This window comes from Lissotriton helveticus, chromosome 5_1, assembly GCF_964261635.1.
Source record: "Lissotriton helveticus chromosome 5_1, aLisHel1.1, whole genome shotgun sequence".
NCBI classification, from domain to species: Eukaryota; Metazoa; Chordata; class Amphibia; order Caudata; family Salamandridae; genus Lissotriton; species Lissotriton helveticus.
Window position 1 is genome coordinate 1,810,851,600 of NC_136065.1, and position 20,815 is coordinate 1,810,872,414.

General features: G+C 46.6%; 1 protein-coding gene across 1 annotated transcript in view; it reads right to left on the reverse strand.

Annotated features, from left to right (window-relative positions):
- ADAM11 (ADAM metallopeptidase domain 11) overlaps positions 1-20,815 on the reverse strand; it is a 381,539-nt gene that overhangs the window by 98,123 nt on the left and 262,601 nt on the right. Inside the window, exons 18-20 of the mRNA XM_078645153.1 lie at positions 11,960-12,040; positions 7,563-7,613; positions 6,658-6,721 (exon numbers count right to left, since the gene is read on the reverse strand). Coding sequence (XP_078501279.1) covers positions 6,658-6,721; positions 7,563-7,613; positions 11,960-12,040 — 196 coding nt within the window. The remainder of the gene's footprint in view (positions 1-6,657; positions 6,722-7,562; positions 7,614-11,959; positions 12,041-20,815) is intronic.

Here is a 20,815-nt window from a genome sequence, read left to right on the forward strand (position 1 = left end):
TACGGCATCGCGACCGGTCCCTCGACCTCCTCCTTGAGCGGGACCTCGAGCGGCACGGAGCCGACTGCCAGAGCTTACGGGACTGCTCCCGTCTAGCCTTCGAGATCAAGGCCCGGCAGTCGGGGCACGACTTGTCATCATGGTTGGCCCTGAGACAGTAAAGGCACCGACGGTGGGGGTCGGTCACCGACATCAAGCGGTGACAGTCCTCGCAAAGCTTAAAACCAGGCAATTCTACCGGCACCGCGAGTCGAAGGTCGACTCGAGAAACTTTCTAAAGTGATCAAAAAAGTTAGTAAAAAAATGACTAGGAGTACTGCTCTTCCCGGATCTGCGCTTGCTGGTGCGGAAAAAAGAAGAACTGATGTCAGCGCGTGAGGGCGACGTCTAACTACTCCGACGACGTCATCCCGGCGATCAAAACGCCGACGACGGATGCAGAGCCGCAGACGACGCCTAGCGACGCGCAGGGGTACTGCTGACGCCTGGGGATATTCTAAGGTAAGGAATCTAACACTAACGTGTTTCTTTCAGATCCAGAGGTTGGAGCGTCCTACATGAATTGGCGTGCCACGTGCCGGCCAACATGCCAACTTACATGACCATGCAAGAGTCATCGAAAATAGATCTGACTATACACTACCTTCACTTTAAATGCACACACTGGCTCTGGAATTTGCTGAAGAAATTATTTTCAGGCACCACTTAATCACCAAAAATATTTCTCAAATTGGCTACTTATGTTAATGAATGTATTAGGCATAGCATGTAAATAGTTGAAGACTAAGCAGAGTTACACCAAAGCTCCTAGTTCTCACTACATTCTCACTACCCCCCTCCTCCCTCTTCACTCACTAAACTCCAATTCTCCTACTTACCTCTTAGAGACACAGTGAAGGAGTCATTGATCGCAGGCGGCGGAAGCACAAACTGCAATCCGCGGGGGCTGCAGGTCAACGAGGATGACTTTTCATTGAGCACTACTTCCTGGCTGCCACCTCAGTACCAAAGACAGGTCTGAGACTGCTTAGCACCAGTAACAGTGCACCACATGCACTCATAGACCGCCATCTTACCTGAGAACCCTGACTTAAGCACCGCAGGGTGTGACCTTATACCCTGAGATCTCTGGACCACCAATCCCTGAGCACAGGAGGGGGGTTCATCTGGGAACCCTGTCAATCAAGTCTGCCACATCACCTGGTGCCCATTGCTTGCCAATCAGACCTGCACCAATCCCAGGGGGAAAAAGCAACGCTCGTTTTCACAGGTTTTATCGGCTTCTCATTCCCACTACATTAACATGAGGCACTTTTACATGCACAATATGAAACAATAATGTAGTGTCCCTCTCCTCAGCCTGAATCCCCACTTTGAGCTCTCGAGCTTTTCAGACATGTGCGTCAATATCTCATCCAGTTCAGTTATTTTTGTTTACCAATCCTCATTTCATAATGGTATAAAGAGAACTATAAGTCCCAGAATGCAGAGCCTTGCACTGGATAAGCTACTCAGGTATGAATGAACCTCGGACACTTGAGAACAGTCTGCATCAACTGGCTGTAAGCTGCAAAAAATGTTGGCACCTTAAAGCCTCAAAGTTATCCCATGTGAGAGGTGCTGGCCTCCAGTTTTTTTAAATCTTATATTAAGCTGAATTTTACTACACGTTTTATAGATTCCCTGGGAAAATTAAAACAACAATCAACGGACAACTTAAACTCTCTGGTGTACCTGTTTTGACTCACTGCTGCTAAAGGGTGAGATTGTCAGGAAGTGTCCAGTGCATTCTGGGTCTTATAGTTTCTGGGTGTATTTGTAACAATCTGGCTTTAGTGAGCACCACGCCTTGTCAAAAATAAGCATTGGTATAGCCAATAGGTCTCGCCTTTGGGACATTAGAAGTGTTAGTTATCCAGTACAATATCCTTGGTGCAACAACATCAAGTGTGGCATGGCTAAACACTTATAATGTCCCAAAGGCGAGACCTATTGGCTATGCCAATGCTTGTTTAGATTGTGCTGACATTTCAAAGCTTTTACACTTTCAAGTTCTACAGACTTTTACAGACCTCTATATATTATACAGGTACATTTCAGTCATATGTTCTGGTATATCGAACTGGATGCTGGCACCTTTACTGAAGGCAATTGTCCTTAATGTAATCTAGAGAAAGAAAATGACTGAGCTGCATTGTTTGTGTATCTTGAAGTTCACAAGATACACTGTATTGCTGGGCTGACGGATCCTGTGCAGATTACAGTCTAGTATCAATGAACGGTGTGTGATACCTACGACATGTTCAAATCCTTGACGTTGAACTGAGTGACTGTATAGAGACCCTGTTGACTATTGGAAGAGATACTGGTCAGGACGTTTCAGGTTTAAAAGAGACCTAGGGCCAGATGTACAAACACATTTTCCCATAGACACAGAATGGGTAAAACTGTTTGATACATCTGACCCCTTGTCTGTTCTTCATTAGATTTACCACAAAGGATACGTTTCTATCTTGTAATCGTGCAGGGACTGCTCTCGCTCTCTCTATGGCATATACCAAGTAGACCGCCCGCAATTCCACCGGAGGGAAAGTGCCTTGCAAACAGCTAGCTACCACGGCTACCCACAAAGGCACTCCCGCCACTAGCAGATTCAAGAAACAACACTATTACCGGCCCAGGACCATGGCTCTCTGCGGGATCCACCAGAAGTCCACTGAGCTGCTCATTGACAAACTGCCCTTGCAGCGCTTGGTGTGGGAGATTGCACAGGACTTTAAGACTGATCTGCAATTCCAGACCTTTGCAGAAATGCCCCTGCAAAAGGCCAGCGAGGCATACGTGGTCGGGCTCCTTGAACACAGCGATCTGTACACCACCTATGCCAAGAGGGTTACCATAAAGCCCAAGGACATTCAACTGGCCTGTTGTATTTGAGACAAGCGGGACAGCAGATCGACACTAGCACACTCCAGAAGACTGGCTTGAAAGAGAACTGTTGACAAAGCACAAGATGCCCTCGCAGAGGATGGGCATGTCAGTTGAAAGATACACGTTGCTATAAAGAAAATTGCCCTTTCATGGGACAAGCATGTGAGGTGAAAGACACCCATTATGAGTAAACACTGAGTTGACATTATAAGATACCCATTTCTAAGTTTTGTTCAGTTGTGTGAAAGGCTATGTCAGTGTTTGAAGTGTATTGTGTTAAATATTGTGTTCCTTCATTCTTGTCTGGCCCACAGGTGTGGACTGGTTGTGTTTGTAGTATAGTACCAGCATGTTTTGTGTATCCTCTTTACAAGCTTCATATTGACGGTTCAGTGAAATGCTGCATAACAAAAATAAGCAAAAGACACAATTGATGGACGGAATGTAGAACAAATCAAAACATTCACCCCCACCCAAGAGATCTGGGTTAAATCCATCAGTCTTTTGCTCACCATGCCACCCCAGTTTAAACCTGGCCATATGCAAATCAGTCTTGACCTGTACCTCATGGGAACCGTCCAGCCTGAACTGCCAAGCCAGGTCCTCCCTGGACCGGAAACAAGCATCCTAGGACCGGTTTCGGGATTTCACCCCTCTTCAGCCAGGATAGCTTGATTCCAGTGGCACAGTGAGCCCAGGACCCACATCTGGGCATACATGGCGCACTTAGGGCGAGAAAGCAAAAGATACACAATTGATGGACGGAATGTAGAACAAATCAAAACATTCACCCCCAGTCAAGAGATCTGGGTTAAATCCATCATTCTTTTGCTCACCATGCCACCCCAGTTTAGACCTGGCCATATGCAAATCAGCCTTGACCCTGTGCCTCATGGGAACAGTTCAGCCCGAACTGCCAAGCCAGGACCTCCCTGGACCGGAAACAAGCATCCTAGGACTGGTTTCGGGGTTTCACCCCTCTTCAGCAAGGATAGCTTGATTCCAGTGGCACAGTGAGCCCAGGACCCATGTCTGGGCATACCTGGAGCACTTAGGACGAGAAAGCAAAAGACACACAATTGATGGACGGAATGTAGAACAAATCAAAACATTCACCCCCCAGTCAAGAGATCTGGGTTAAATCCATCATTGTTTTGCTCACCATGCCACTCCAGTTTAGATCTGGCCATATGCAAATCAGTTTTGACCCTGTGCCTCATGAGAACAGTCCAGCCCGAACTGCGAAGCCAGGTCCTCCCTGGACCGGAAACAAGCATCCTAGGACCGGTTTCAGGGTTTCACCCCTCCTCAGCCAGGATAGCTTGATTCCAGTGGCACAGTGAGCCCAGGACCCACGTCTGGGCATACCTGGTGCACTTAGGGCGAGAAAGCAATAGACACACAATTGATATGCGGAATGCTCACTTTGTCACTGGATTCAAGATAGCCTGGCTGATGAGGGTTATGAACCCGAAACCGGTCCCAGGATGCTTGTTTCCAGTTCATGGAAGACATGGCTTGGCAGTTCGGGCTGGACTGTCCCATGAGGCACAGGGTCAGACTGATTTGCATATGGCCATGTCTGAACTGGGGTGGTGGAGTGAGCTAAAAAATGATGATGGATTAAACCCAGATCAGTTGACTGGGGGTGAGTGTTTGATTTGCTCTAACGCTCCGTCCATCATCCCCTTTGGTATCGCATAACAAAAATAAGCATATGGTGCCTGCTATTAGCCCGTCAAGATGGGTAAACTGGAACAGCTAGAGCAAACATACTCTCAAAGGGTTAGATCAAACCCGTAGAGGATAATGCTTCTGAGTTTCTTATAAACTGCAACATCCCAGTCCAAATCCTTAATATATTAATTCAAAAAAGAACTATAGATTACACCACAGATGAGGGTTCTCTGTCAGAAGCTGTTCTTGCCTTATTCACAATTTATTTAGCAAAAAATTAGAAAAGACGCATAAAATGTATTCATTGGTGAATTCAGAGTAATTGAGGCAGAAGCCATTGAAAAGTCAATGTTCAGTGTAGGAACTTATTTGTTGAAAGGAGACCCACAATTACATAGCATAATAGTATTTATGGCTAAATCAATAACACCATAATAAGAGTCCTTACTAATTCATCCACTTTCTTATGGTTGGTTGGCCTTGCAGGGGTATCGACATGTTTCAGACTGTGGAATGCTCTATGGGCCTTGTCATTACGATCCCAGGGTTCTAAGTTAAACCAGATGCGTGAAACCTGGACACACGTATTGAAGCATCAAGTTCTGAATACAAAGCATAGTCTTTGCGGTTATTCACCAAACTGGGGATCGGCCAGCCAGGCGGGGATGTTGGCTTGCATGGGCCCAGGAAGGTCCTCTGGAGTCTGAGACTGTGGTCCCACGAGTGGGAGTAAGGTCCTTTGAACTCAGAGAACGTGGCTACCACACCTCTGGGTGTGAGGAAAAGAAGTCTACACGGTCATCTAAGGATCTGCTACAGGGCAAAATAAGGCAACAAAAATACTGCTTAGTATGGTGTTTTTGTGGTCTGAGTTTCCATTGTGTTTCTCATAGTGGGAGGTATTGGCTTTCTGTTTCAAAAGGAGGGAGATCTGTGGTGTCCTGCTTGGCAGGGTACCTAATGACATCATGGAATGTCAGAGTCATGATGATTCTCTGAAGGATGGCTGAGCGAAAGAGACCAAACCTCTCCTAGCGAAACTACTTGCCTGAGTGCTACTTCACTAAGCTACATCACAACATCCAATTAAGCAAAAGCTTTCAAAAAATGCTCAAAAATAGGCATTGTATAAAAAGAACGTTGTACATTACATCTGTTCATTGGGTCGTAATAGCTGACATTTGCAGTCTCTGCAAGGAATACTGAAGACCCACCTTTCCACCTCAAGATTTATCTATTTTCTGGCAGGAAAGGGGATACAATTGTAGGCATTTTGTGTATTTTGAAACAAAGAACAAATAAATCATTCATTGCCTAGCCTCATTTGACATATATGCTGCAAAAGTCTGACTTCTTCCCTTAGCAATCTGCCTAGAGGGATTGCACACATTAGTGAGCTATGTTACTGGTAGATGTCCACCCATCAACTGTTGCTTCAGAGACTGGTGTCAAAGGAATTAGGCTTCTTTGCCAAATAGCTCCCCTTGTTTCTGATATAATGTATAGTGCTTGTGGTGGTTGACTTGCCACCTAGCTCCATCTAGGTTTGTAGGCAGTAATGGGCAGGAAGGCTTCTAGCCATCTATTTCTGCTCCTTGCTCAAAGCACACCACACAACGCTGTTTGAATATTGGTATGGTACTAGGCGAGACAATTTAAGGAAGTTACAACAGCTGCTTTTTCTCTTAAATGTTATTATTAACTGAGTGTGAACCTAAGCTGTAAAGTGTGCTGAGTCTACTCTTCTCCTTGTGTGCAGAGTCCAATAGTGATAATATTACAATCAGAAGTTAGTTTTCTGATTCAGCAGGAGTCACACCCAGGTCATATTGGAAAAAAGTACTAACTTTATTGAGGATGACAGGTAGTGGAACACCCTGCCAGGAGGAGCATCTATCCTGTTCAGCCCACACTCTACATTGTGAATGCAGCCACACTAGTAGCAAAATCACATTCTATGACTAAGCTCAGCAGGCAAGTGAACAAAACGGACAGATTACGAGATTATTGCAATAAACGTAAAAGAAAGATCTTCAAAAAGGCACTTACTGTGTCCCCACAACACACTGCATTGCCGATCCCTAGTTTTACAGCGGCCTCCATAACACCGGCCCTAAGGATAAAAAAGGATATCAATGCTTACATCTGACCTAACTAAAATGCAAGCAATTTAATTAGTTCATCTTCCCTCTGCATGGACTCCTTCAGTAATCATGTCCTTCAGCCTGCGGGCCTATGCCTTTAGACCATTCCATAATCTGCTTATGTCTTAGCTACTAACCTTTTCTAGCTGCTTGTCTCATGTCCGTGGCACTTCCTACTTTATAGATGTCTCATGATATTCAACCCTTTTTCTCTACCTATCGCATTGTCAAAGCCCTTTCTATCTCGGTCCATCCCATGTACCTAGATCCTTACTCTGTAAGAACATCTTTCTGCATTAATTACGACCACAGATAATTTCTCTGTCTGCTTATGTAATAGTCCCTAACGTCTCAATGTATTGTAGTATCTGGCCAGGCCTTTATCAACATATCTTGTATATCTTGACTTTGCAACCCCTAAACCTAACACACTCTGCAGTTCCCTAACTGATTTACTCTTTGTATGTTTCACAGTCCAAGAACCTCATTTTCCATGCGGATACCATTGACCCCGACTCCCTTCACGCACGAGTCACAATTTCAAACCCTTTCTCTCTCTGGCTTGCCTTTTTACAAATATCTGCCTGCTTGTCTCCCACTCTCTGTGTCTCATTTCTGTCTTTCAGAGGCAGCCTGCATATGCTAGGCTCTCTTCAACCTTCCCCTCATACTGCTGCTTATTTGCTTCTTTCTTCTGGAGTCTTAACATCACCATGGCAGTCTCTATAGGCTTTGCCTTTCACTGAACGTACCAGTCAGCTGTTGTGTGCCTGTCTTCTTTACCAGTCAAGCATTGCAGCAGACCCTCACCTGTTCATTTTCACAGAGGTAGCCATCCAGTTTGTGAAGGTTGGGAGGACACTGAAAAAAGCAGAAGAGTAGACAGTTCAGCAATCTAATTTTAAATTAATATTCAGAGCCCTAATGGGCCACTGTTGTATTGTACCAACCAAATCCACAGAATGTGTTCCCAGATTAACCAAATTGAGATCACTGAGCCAGCAGGACATGACCAAGACACCGACACTCATGGCAAGAGCTAACAGTTGTCCGCCTCCAAACCACATGTTACTTTTTCTTTTCATTAGCTGACAAGCTCTCCCACTAATTAGACCATTTACCTTGTTAGTCACTTCTACCCCATCTACCTATTGGTTTTATACAGTGTTTTTCGACGTTTTACTCTTCGTATACTTGCCTATATTGCTCCAAAGGAAATTTACTTCATCTTGTTCCCAAGATTCTCCCCAATCTCCGCTGAATGCTCTTCAAAAAATGTTCATACAAGTCCTTCTTGACACGATTATCATCTTCCCCACGTTTCCTACCAAAGTTCTTGTTGGACTTGGCCCTTTTGGCAGGTTCACCCCTGAACTTTTTGCCTTGAACTCTGACAGGATGTTAGTTGATTTCTGGCACTTTAGCACTGTGGCCAGTGTAAAGTGCGTGCGCTCTCCAAGTGCGTGTGGTGAGATTGGCCTTCCCTCCCATAGGAATGCATGGGGAATATGTGTGTCCATGGTAGTTCCTGATGTTTGGGGAGTGCAGGGGCGAGTTTGGTATGTTCGAACTGTTGAGATTAAATGCTGGGCGATGGTGTGCGCAGATTTAATGTGTCTAGTGGAGAAGTGCCACTTTTAGAAGTTAGCATGTCTGTGCAGTGAATGTGAATTGACTGTCTGGTTTGTGATTGGCTGGAGCTGGCTGGTGTGCTTCGCTCCAGGAGTCAGGATGGGTCTGCCCGGTGGTGAATGGAGAGATCTGCATGTTGATGGGAGGGAGGAGTTGCACCTGGGACCTGAATAGGGCTGGGCCTTCCCTCCACAATGCTGGCTCCACCCCCTGTGGTGTGTCTGATGTCCCTGGCCTGTCCTGTGAATAGGGAGAGGGGCTGAGCAAAAAAAAGTGCTCAAGAACCAGTTGCATCTGGTTCGCCCCTTGCCTGCACCTTTGGAGACAAAGGAAATATGTGCATAAAAGAGGGGCTGTGACCCCATGATTTTGTTCTTGTTCCTGACTTGAATCTACCAGGGGCATGCTGCTGCTGGGGCCCAGGTGAAGGCTTGCCTCTCTGGGCCTTGCCCTGCCTCTGGTGCCTGGAGTTCTTGCTGGATCCTAACAGGAGGGGGCTTGCTGCTGCTGGGGCCCAGGAGGGACCGCCATGGGGCTGTCTCCTTACTGCAGCGCCCTGTGCTGGCCCCTACATTGCCCCCCTGTTGCCCAGGACTCCTGAGACCTCTTGCTTAATTTTCTCAGCCCCAGGAATTGATGCTGCCTTTGTGCGCCCTGGGAGCGCTGAGATTTGGCTCCAAAAGGAGCCCTGGAGCTTGGCAGCGCTGTGCTGCCCTTTTGTCCTAAGGGAATCCCCGGCGTAGGGATTCCCCCGAAATTGCTCCACTGCGGGTGCCCTCCCCACTTATTTGCGCCTCGAAGAGGGTGCCCACCCCGCTGTTTAATCGCTAATTAAGAGGGAGTATACCCACATTTTGCCCCCGAGATTCACCGCCGCGGATAAATAGGAAGTCAGGCACCGTAGTGCCTGACGGCGGGCGGGACTTCCGGTTTGGAAAGGAAGTCCCGCGCCCGCTGCCACGCTGGGATTGGTGGAAGCCCCGCACCGGGACGTACCAGGAAATGTGGCCATAAGGTGCTGCTGCGAGGGGAGGGCGGGAGCCTACCCCGCCTCCCCGAATGGCCATGAAGAGTCCCGGGTCCCAGGAGGGGTCCCGGGTGAAGAAAGAGTGCACCCGCCAGCGAGGCTGTCGAGAGGAAGAGAGAGCCCTGCTAGCTGCCTTGTGGACGTCCGAGGCCCCCATGAGCGAGGGAGAGCCCCGGCAGACTGCTAGTAGAAGACAGCGTCCCCCGCCGCCTCCGGAGTGCAGCCGGTAAGTAGAGCTGCCCGGAGGGTGGGGGAGAGTGCCAGAGTGATTCGCGCACAGAACTGAGCGGCCCCGCCTGACAGTGGGCCGCTCCACCCTGCCTTCCCCGTGTGCATGCCAGAGAAGGAACCACGTGGGATTCCTTCATTTTTCGAGCAGCCCCCGCTTGATAGTGGGGCTGCTCTAGCGATGGGGGCAGGAAGATTTTAGGAGCCAGTGCGCTCCACAGGGGCAGAGGGATTCCTAGAGCCTGAGTGGCTCCCCCAGGTTTTTGGCCCCAGTTATTTCCCGAGCCCGAGGGCTCCAGCGATGGCACCATTATTTTATGGCTGGCCCAGAGGGGCCCATAATTTCCTCATCATTTCCAGAGCCAGTGCGCTCCTTGGGGACATGTTTTCTTTTAAAGCCAGATGGCTCAGTTTGGCGCAATTTGCTGCACCGTTTAGGTATGTCTTTCAGGGGACCTGTTCTTGCTAAATCTAGGAGTGAGACGCACTCCTTCGCCCTACCATGGCCTTCCACAGCTGCGCAGCACTTACTGCCAGCTGCAGTGTTTAGGCCTCTAGTTCATTGTTTTCAGCTGCCCAGCAAATAGTGGGCAGCTGCAACGTTTAGGTTTTGGCGCAGTGGCGGAACATTGACTCTCACTTCTTAGGCAGTAGCCCTGACTCTATGGACATAGGGCATTTGAGCCCCTTTTTAGATGGCCAGTTGGCCAGGGAGATGGTTACTTTTATAGGGCGCCAGGCCCTAATGTGATTTATGTGCTCAAGTGATTTATGTGCTAATGCTTTTGGGTGCTAGGAAATGTATTGTGTATAGTATGTTTTGCACACCCTGTTTTGATACCTCTAGATATGGTTTATGCATAGGAGGTTGTTTTACCTGTTTAGGTTTGTGTTAGGGAGATTATACTTCCCTGTGTGAGTTACGCCCCTAGTGTAATGTTTACTTAGGTGGTTAGGGTCTAATGTATGTAGACTGGTGGGATATTGTGCCTGTTAGGATTTATATTTCAGGTTTACACTGAGTATAGTGTCTACCAGTGATTACTGGCCATGTTCTAAGTTCATTTATATTCTGATACCATTTCTTTACCAAGTGCTGATTCTGACAGTGGCCCACGTAAATACTGCCCGTGCCAGTTGGCACAATGTATATTGTGTGATTACTATCTGATGTGTTTTGAGAATACAAAGGCCATTTTTGATATAACCTTGTGTGGAGTTCCTTTTGTGGGGGGCCTGGGATGTTGTTGCTGGTGGGTGCGTGCGCAAATGCTTTACACATTGCCTCCGGGATAAGCCTTACTGCTCGTGTCACGTTGCCAAGGGGGTGAGCAGGGGTTATTCTTGGCGTGTAACTCCCTTACCCTGACTGGTGTGGTGGTTTCTGTCCAGACCAGAAATCCCATTTCTAACAGTTCTTAACATATATTCAATATGCTACTCTATGGTATATTTCCTAATGTTGTCTATGTTAGTAATATTGTCTCTGCCACACAGACTCAGGCCATATGATCCTTTCAGTGCTCTTGACAAAGTCCTACCCACACTCTCTTCCCAATGCTCTTGCCATCCTCTCCGACATTTGTTTATTGCTAATACTGTCGCTATTCCCATGTTATTCCCCTCATCTCCTTTCTATGCTCTTATCCTACCTTCCCCTTGTTATTTACTCTTTTCACTTAGCTTTTCTATCATCTTGTCTCTGAGCTCTTCCTAATGGTACCTTAAGGTGCCTTTCCCATAGAATATTCACCATGCTCTTCTTATTCCCTATTTCCTCTGCTCTTACAATTGTTTCTTTTCTATCCTATAGCCACCCTTACCCTCCCATGCTCTCTTTGTGGTTTTTCATATCTGCGTTTCCATACACACTTACCACTGTCTCCTTCACATCCTCTTACTAGTTCCATTCTCACTGTGCTTTAAGCATCTTTTCTATATGCCTATATTATCCATCATCTAGAGTTGACCAATCACCCTACTAAACACTGCCTCATCTCCTGATCTGATTTTTCTTCATTGTTTTCTACTCACCTAAAGGTACTCGGTCTCTTACTTCTTGATGTTTCTTTCATCTCCTGTTTAGAGACTGTCCCCCATCATGGTTAAAGCTCTGCCTGTGTTCTAGTCATGCTTTTCGTATCCCCACTTTGAGCTTTCCTACTCATCATACTCTCCTTATCATACATTTCTGCTTGCCTTTCCTTCCCACCCCCACACAAGCTTCTGATGCTCCTTCCACTCCTATTTACAGCCTTCTTTCTGCCACATACTTTCCTCCTCTCCCTCCGTGTTTACTCTCCTCCACCTCAATCCTCACCGTACTGGAGTCACCCAGACAAGCCTCAGGAACGTCACACTCATTTGCCGAGTCTCGACACGTCGTCCCTCTGGGTTCATACTGTAAGAGAAACAAATTAACATTTCTAGTTTTCTATTTTGCACCAAGGTTCCACTTTCAAGTCTGTTTAAGTTGATTTGTTGTCCTGATGGCATCAATAAAAGGAGGACCCTTAGCCTAATACCACTTGTCAGAATGTCATCAGTAAGTTTCTTTCCCTCTTTAATAGGACTATGTGACTTCTCACAGTCATTTTAATTGTATTTTGAGAATGTTCTATAATGTATCAAATATTGTACAATCCTTTGCTTGACACTAGCACCTCTTCTTCCCACTTGCACAACTTTGTCAACGATTACTTTGATTCCTTCAAAAGGGCACTCATTTTTATGATTTCTCCATGTATGGTGGCCCTATTTAATGTACACCCCTTTTTACTGTGGATAAGGATCTCTATGGGTGTCCGTGCTTAAAAGCTTTAAGTGCACAGCAACAAAAAAGGAATGTGACCGGTTCTGAGTCTGGGTGTCCTACAAAAGCATGTTAGTGCCCAGAATGACAGGGGGCCTTCCCAAAAAATTGTATTTCCAAAAAAGCCAGTGCCTATAAATGACTAACAGGTAAAGACTTGTGCAGAGACCGTCAATTCAGCTTGCCTAACATGCAACTCTGGTCAATCGTACTCATCATTCACTGCACTTATATAATTGGTAGTCTCTTTCAGTTACCACTTCCTTTGAATGGAGTTAAGAAAGAGAGTTTATGGTGAAGAGAGGAACAGAATACATCTCTCCTCCCTTCAAATGACCTCCCAGCATGGGAGCACCACTGTTCACAACGCGGAAATTACAAAACCTAGGCCTCTAGTCAATGGAGTAGTAAAGGGCATAAACTTGCAACCTTTCCTGAGAATCCTTCTATTACTCTGAACCACACACTAGGGGCCCTATTATGATGGCGGACGGACTTGCGTCCGTCCGCCACCCCTGTGTAAGAGGGACCGTCCGCATGGGCAGTGGCGGTCCCTCCATGGCAATTAGGATGTGACCGCCACCCTGGCGGTTACATCCTGTATTTTTTACATTGCGGCGGGTGCTGCTTGAAGCAGCACCCGCCGCAATGTAAAAAAATGAAAGCAGTGCATTTGCATGCACAAAGCGGCAGGCACCGCACGGTGCCTGGCGCTTCGTGCACGCAAAGGCAGGGGGGTACCATAGGTACCCCCCATGTGCACCCTCCACCCCCCCTTCACCCAGGGGGCCTGCTACGGGCCCCGAGGTGAAGATCCACATGCTTTTCCTCGGCGGAGAATCCACCGCGGAAAAGCATGTTTGCACAGCCATCCTAATATGTCTGGCGGTGTCTGAGAGACACTGCCACCATATTAGGCCGTTTCCGCCGCGGTTGTAAGCCAACCGCGGCAGGAAAGCGGCGGACAGAAACCAGGACCCACCAGCCATCCTAATGTGGCGGTGGGTCTTTGGTGGGTCCGCAGAGGATTTTCCGCATCCTCCGGGCTGGCGGTGGCTTCCGCCGGCCCGGAGGATGCGGAAAATCCTCCATCGTAATGTGCCCCTAGGTATGGCTCACTAGGATGGAAAGGCTTAAAAACCAGGCAGCTAAAAGCTACAAGAACCTATGGATGCAAAAGCTTTATTAGAGGTTAGACCTCCAACTACAACCTTGGGTTGGAATTGTTCAGCTCGATGGGGACAAGCCTACATCCCAAACCAACTTAAGGCATCTCTAAAGATGAACTAAACACATTTCTCCTAGATTTAATAAACATAAGACAGATGTATTACTTTTGGCAAGGTCTCAGCCAGGCATCCCACTGGTGGCCAGAAGATGATTTGAGTTCCCCTCCCGTTCCAGTGTCATTGACATGAAATATGGGATCATATTGATAACCAAGTTACTTTCGTCCTCATCTTCCTTTGATATTTTTCAGCAATAAGAATGTTCGTTCCTATTCTACCAGTCCACTTTTCGCTAAACAGCAGTTCAGACTCTTATTTTCTCTCATCTGCACTACTGCAACTCTCTTTAGCGTGTGGCTCAGTGGTTAGAGGCGGCAGACCCGGAAGCTGAGATCGACTGTGGACCAGGGTTCGATTCCCCGCCTCGGCGGGTCTCCGGCTCAAAAATTCCATGGACTCGACAATTCTCGCTCTGGTGCCTACTCAACTCACGGGGTCACACTCTGCGACTCTGGGCAATAGCTTGCTTAATCTCCACTATGGCCCCTCGCGGCGGGATGCCTGGCTTTCACCTTGTGGACACCCTGCAGGGGTTTCTCACAGGGGAATACCAGGACGGGTTCCCTAAGCAAGCGCCGGGACGCTCACGGGCAGCCGTGCGCTTTACAAATCCAGCACATTTACATTTACATTTACAGTAGCCCTCATTCTTACTCAAGGCTCCAGCATATACAAAACGCTGCGGCACCTTATACTTGATCACAACTGAAATGTTCAATTGTTTGTACAATACGCTAAATCCAAGGTCAAGGGTTGCAAGTAAAAATATAGCCTACAAAAATATACCAAAATTCAGACTGGAATATCTCCCTACAAAAATGTAAACCTGCAACTTGACCTGATCCCACTACCAAGAACTTCAAAATGCAAGGGCTGGAAATAGAGTGTGAAATTAACCCAATTGCTTATCTTCAGTGACACTCTTCTGGTGGATACTGTATCGAACTACAAATTCCTCACCCTGTGAAATCTCTGCCAGGCATCATACTGGAACTGGAAACTCAAAAGCAGTACTCCTGCAAGCTAGTAGATGCATTGTAAAGCTCTGGAAGTAACAAATGGTGTCGCATATAAGCACCACCCAGGTACGCTAACGTCAGTTGTTTTAAAAGGCTTGTCTGTGCACTCAAACGCACAGACCATTGCCAAATTGGCTAGACCAGTGTGCAGGTATCTAGTTTGATACCATTTTAGATGAAAAAGAGACAATTCCATAGAATGGGGGAGGTGGGAGAGTCAGTGAGGCTTCTGGGTTTTGATGGAGTAACCACCAGAAAGAGCGTTACCTATAGTAAATAAGGAATATGCTACTTACCAGTATGCATCTGTTCTTGGCATGTAGGGCTGCTGACATTCATATCTTGTGCATAGATCGCCACCTAGTGTTGGGTCCGGATGATTGCACCTTGTTGTCCTGGAAGAGTCTTCGAAGTATCACAAGATAGGTGACTCCCCCCCTGGACTACAGTGCGCATGGGCATCTTCTCCATCCTCAGATTGTTTTTCGCCATTGTGGCAAAGATGGAGTATAGAAAAGTAAGAGATGGCCATGTAAATGTATGTAGAAAAGTACTGCAGCTGTGACAGGTACCGGGGAGGAGGGTGGGCGATATGAATGTCAGCAGCCCTACATGCTAACAGATGCATACTGATAAGTAGCATATTCCATTTGAGGAATGTGGGCTGCTGAATTCATATCTTGTGAATAGACTGTATAGCAGTATCTCCTCTAGCGGTGGTCACCTATACCAGCTGCAGCAGTTTGAAAAAGAGTTTTAAGGGCAGCCTGGCCTACAGCAGCTTGCTGCTTTGCTTGCACGTCTACACAGTAGTGTTTGGTGAAAGTGTGTATTGTAGACATGTAGCTGCCTTACATATGTCTTCTAGTGGAATGTTTCCTAGGAATGCCATGGATGCCCCCATTTTACGCGTTGAGTGTGCTTTTGGGGGAATTGTTAGAGTGCGTTTAGCTTTTTGATTGCATATTTGAATGCATTTAACTATCCATCTGGCTATTCCTACTTTTGAAATGGGATTTCTTTTATGTTGTGGAGCGAAAGCAACAAATAGTTCCTTTGTTTTTCTGAATGATTTGGTTCTGTCAACGTAATATAGCAGAGCCCTTTTTACATCTAGTGTGTGTAGGGCTCTCTCAGCCACTGACTGCGGGTTTTGGAAGAAAATTGGCAATTCTATTGACTGATTGATATGGAAAATGGATATAACTTTTGGCATAATCTTAGGGTTAGTACGAAGCACTACCTTATTGTTGTGTATTTGCATGAAAGGTTCTTGAATGGTTAATGCCTGTAGCTCACTCACTCTCCTGAGAGAGGTAATGGCAATTAGAAATGCCACCTTCCATGTTAAGAATTGTAATTCACACAAATGGAGTGGTTAGAAAGGTGGCCCCATAAGTCTGGTAAGTACAACATTTAAGTTCCAGACTGGCGAAGGTGGATGTTTTGGAGGGATGATACTTTTTAGACCTTCCATAAAAGCTTTGATAGGTGGTATCCTGAACAGGGACACGTGTTGTCTGTTCTGGAGATATGCTGCTATAGCAGCAAGGTGTAGCCTTATGGAAGAGTATGTGAGATTATATCTTTGAAGATGCAGTAAGTAACAGATTATGTTTTGGATAGAGGCATCTAATGGATTGATTTGGTTGTTATTGCAATAAATTACAAATCTTTTCCATTTAGCTGCATAGCAGGCTCTAGTAGTTGGGCGCCTTGCTTCCTTGATAATGTTCATGCAGTCTGGAGGCAAGTTAAGATATCCGAATTCTGAGACATCAGGAGCCAGATCGCTAGGTTCATCTGATTGGGATCTGGGTGCCTGATTTCGCCATGGTTCTGAGTTAGTAGCTGTGGCGATAGGCGCAGTGTTTGATGGGGAACTACTGAGAGTTCTGGGAGTGTTGTGTACCATGGTTGTCTTGCCCATGTGGGAGCAACCAGGATCATTGTGAGAGATTGTTGCCTTAGTTTGCGTGCCACTAATGGAATCAGTGGGGTTGGCGGAAAAGCGGACACAAATCTGCCTGACCAGTTCATCCATATCGCATTGCCTTGTGACAACGGGTGTGGGAACCTGGCGGCAAAGGACTGGCATTTTGAGTTTTCTTTTGTGACTAACAGATCTATTTCTGGATGTCCCCACTTTTGGAAGAATGGTTGGAGGACTTGAGGGCGAATCTTCCATTCGTGTATCTGTTGGCTGTGTCTGCTTAGCAGATCTGCAATTTGATTGTCATTCCCTGGTAGGTGTTCTGTTAGGATAAAGATGTTTCTTGGGATTGCCCATCTCCACATGCTCTGTGCTAGGTGAGACAGCTGTGGGGAGTGTGTCCCTCCTTGTTTCTGGATGTAGTACATGGCTGTTATGTTGTCCGTCCGGATCAACACAGCCTTGTTGTTCAAGTATTTTTGGAAAGCTTTCATTGCTAGAAATATTGCTAGCAATTCTAAGTGGTGTATATGCAGTGTCTTTTGCTTCAGTGTCCAGAGCCCTTGGACTGTGTATTGAAGTAGGTGGGCTCCCCAACCTGTCAGTGATGCATCCGCTGTTAATATTACTTGTGGAACTGGCTCTTGGAACAGTCGCCCCTTGGAAAGGTTTTGTGGGTTCCACCACTGCAGAGAGTTGTAAGTGCGACTGTCGACCAACACTAGGTCTTTCAGTTGTCCTTGAGCTTGGTTCCACTGTTGCGCTAAGCATTCTTGTAATGGATGCATGTGAAGCCGGGTATGAGGGACAATGAATATGCAGGAGGCCATCATGCCTATAAGCTGCATGAACACTCGAGCTGGCAGGGAGTGTTGTGGTTGAAATCTTTGAATGAGCGTCTGCATGCTGGCAATTCTGGCTGGATTTGGATATGCCTTTGCCATCAGTGTATTTAATGTTGCTCCCAGATATTGTTGTATGTGGGAGGGTTGCAGATGTGATTTTGGGTAATTGATAGAGAATCCTAGACTGTGCAGTAACTGGATTGTCTAAGAGGTATGGTTTACATGTGTGTATGTGTTGATTTGGCTTTTATAAGCCAATCGTCCAGGTATGGAAATACGTGTATGTGTTGCCTTCTGAGGTGTGCTGCTACTACTGCTAGGCATTTTGTAAAAACCCTTGGTGCTGTAGTTACCCCAAAGGGGAGAACTTTGAATTGGTAGTGTTGACCTTCTATTGTGAACCTCAGATATTTTCTGTGAGCTGGGTGTATAGGTATGTGAAAGTTTGCATCTTTTAGGTCTAATGTAGCAAGGAAGTCGCCTTGCTGGAGTAACGGAAGTACCTGTTGTAGAGTGACCATATGGACATGCTCTGAGAGTATGTATTGGTTTAGAGGTCTGAGATCCAGTATCGGTCTATCCGTCTTTTTGGCTCCTTTTTCTAGCATGGATGTGACCTCCTGTTGTAACAGTGTGATGTGCTCCTTGGACATTGGACGGTGTCTGGGTGGTATGTTGGGTGGAGTAGAAGTGAGTTCCAGGCAGTAACCATACTGGATAATTTGTCTCACCCACCTGTCTGTGGTAAGTTGTTCCAGACTGGTAGGAATTATGTTAGTCTGCCTCCGACCGGTGTTAAGTGGTCTGGAGGGAGTATGAACAAGTCACTGTTTGTTGGCGGCTGAGGCTCTGGTGTTGTTGCCACCCCGTCCTCTGCCTTTGTTATTATTTCCTCTATAACCTCCTCTGTTGGAGCCTTTATTAAAAGGGCTATGGGTGTTACTTTTGAATGTAGAGGACGTTTGGGAAGTGTTGCCTCTCCCTGAGCCCCTAAAGGAGGAGCGACAAAAGGAACTTCTGGATTGCTGAAACTGAAGTGCGCCCATAGACTTAGCAGTGTCTCTTTCTTTCTTCATTTTTTCCAAGATTGTATCTACTGCAGGGCCAAACAAGAAATCTTGGTTAACTGGTTGGTTTAGGATGGTTGATTGCACTTCATTTTTGAAGCCGGAAATGCGGAGCCACGCATGCCGACATATTAGGACGCTTGTGTTGATGGACCTAGCTGCTGTGTCAGCTGCGTCAAGTGCACATTTAATGGAAGCATTTGTGATAAATTTGCCTTCTTGTATGAGGTCATTAGCTTTAGCTTTGAACGGTTCTGGTAGGTGTTGTAGTAAACCCTCCAGTTGGTCGTAATGTGCTCTATCATAGCGTGCTAATAGGGCTTGTGTGTTTGCAATTCTCCAGGAGTTTACTGCCTGGGAGGCTACTCTTTTGCCTGAAGCTTCTAATATCTTGGACTCCTTGTCAGGAGGGGGAGCATCTCCTGTTTGTGAATTAGCTCGCTTTCGAGCATTTGATACTACTAGTGAGTCCAGTGGCAATTGTGACCTAATATAAGTAGGATCTGCAGGGGCAGATTTATATTTTTTCTCTATCCTAGGGTTGAGGACACGCGCTCTGGCCGGATCTTTAAATATGTCAGGTGCGTGTTTTAGTACCCCTTTCAACATAGGAAGTGTACGTACACTTTTTTCTGATGTAGGAAAAGTGTCAAAAAGGAAGTCCTCTTCTATAGGATCGGTGTGCATGTCTACGCCGTGAAATTTAGCTGCCCTATCCACTAATTGGTTAAATACAATGGTGTCGTCTGTAGGTGACGGTTTTGTAGGATATGTAGAGGTGTCGGGGATGGGTTGTGGGTCATAGTTATCATAAGGATCATTTTCGTCCTCCCATGTGTCATCCTGTACATCCTGATCCACAGGTTCGGCAAAGTCATCCTGAGGATCTCCCCCTATGTTTTCAGTGTCATCATAACCTGAAGGTGTAGTAGAGTAAGGTACAAAAGGCATGTTAGGAAAGAAAGGAGGTGGAGTGAAAGGCCTTGAAGGAGACGTGCCAAAGTCTTTTTTCTTGGTAGGAACAGGTGGAAAAGTGTCAAGTGTCTAGCGGTCTTTTCTTCCTCTTGTAAACTGTTACGTGTCCAGTTTCAGGGTCGATATACAGTTTAGATTGTTCAGCTCTTACTGGATCAGGATGGAAAAGTTCTTCCTCAACTGTCCGCGTTTTTGGCGCCAAAGCTTTTGGCCTAGTCACTTCTTTGGGGTGGAGGGCCTTCGGCTGTGGAGCTGTTTTCGACTCGGCCGCTGCTTTTGGCTCGGTGACCTTTTTAGGTTGGACGACTGTTTAGTTCGACATCCTTTGCTGGCTGTTTAGCCTTTTTTGGTTCGACGACCTTTGGTTTGACGACCTTTTTCGGTTCGACCTGTTTTTTCGGATCAACCTTTCCGGATCGACCCGTTTTTTCGGAGCGACCTTCTTCGGATCGACTGGTGTTTTTCGGTCAACCTTTTTCGGATCGACGAGTTTTTTCAGATCAACTTTTTTTCGGGTCGACAGTTTTTTCGGGGTCGATGACTTTTTTCGGTTCCCCGTGTTTTTTAGGCTGAACGACCTCCTTCGGTTCGAGTTTTTTTGCAGGCTCGATGACCTTCTTCGGGTCGATAGTCTTTTTAGTGCGATGAGTTATTGTTGGATCAACACTTTTTTTTGGCTGGACGGCCTTTTTCGGGTCGACTGTCTTGGGCTCGACAACTGGTTTAGGTTGTACTGCCTTTTTGGGAATAGTTTTACTGGTTCCCGGGGTATCGGAAGTCTTGGGTTTTGTCTTCGGGGCTGAGCCGGAAGGCGGGGCCTCTGAAGGAGTTTGTCGATCTCGGCTAAGGCCTTTAGGCGATGCTTCGACCAGAGCCTTGTCTTGGGTTGGAAGCGGGGTTGGGGGCTTGGTACTCACAGTTTGCCTCGGTGGGATCTGGTCATCGGAGTCCGACTGGTCCTCCAAAGTGACAATTTCTAGATCGGAGTCGGCCGCTTCTGGGAGGTCGTGTTCGTCTTCGAAGATGTTCTCCGGTTCCGGTGCCTGCCGCTGCATTTCTTGTCTCGCGGCTCGTCTGTTCCGGATAGTTTTCTTCGACAGGTACTGAGCACAGGCTGTACAGTTTTCCTCGTTGTGCTCGGGTGATAGGCACTTGTTGCATATTGTATGTTTATCAGTATGTGGAAACTTGGAATGACATTGTGGGCACTTTTTAAAGGGGTCCTTTCCATCGGCA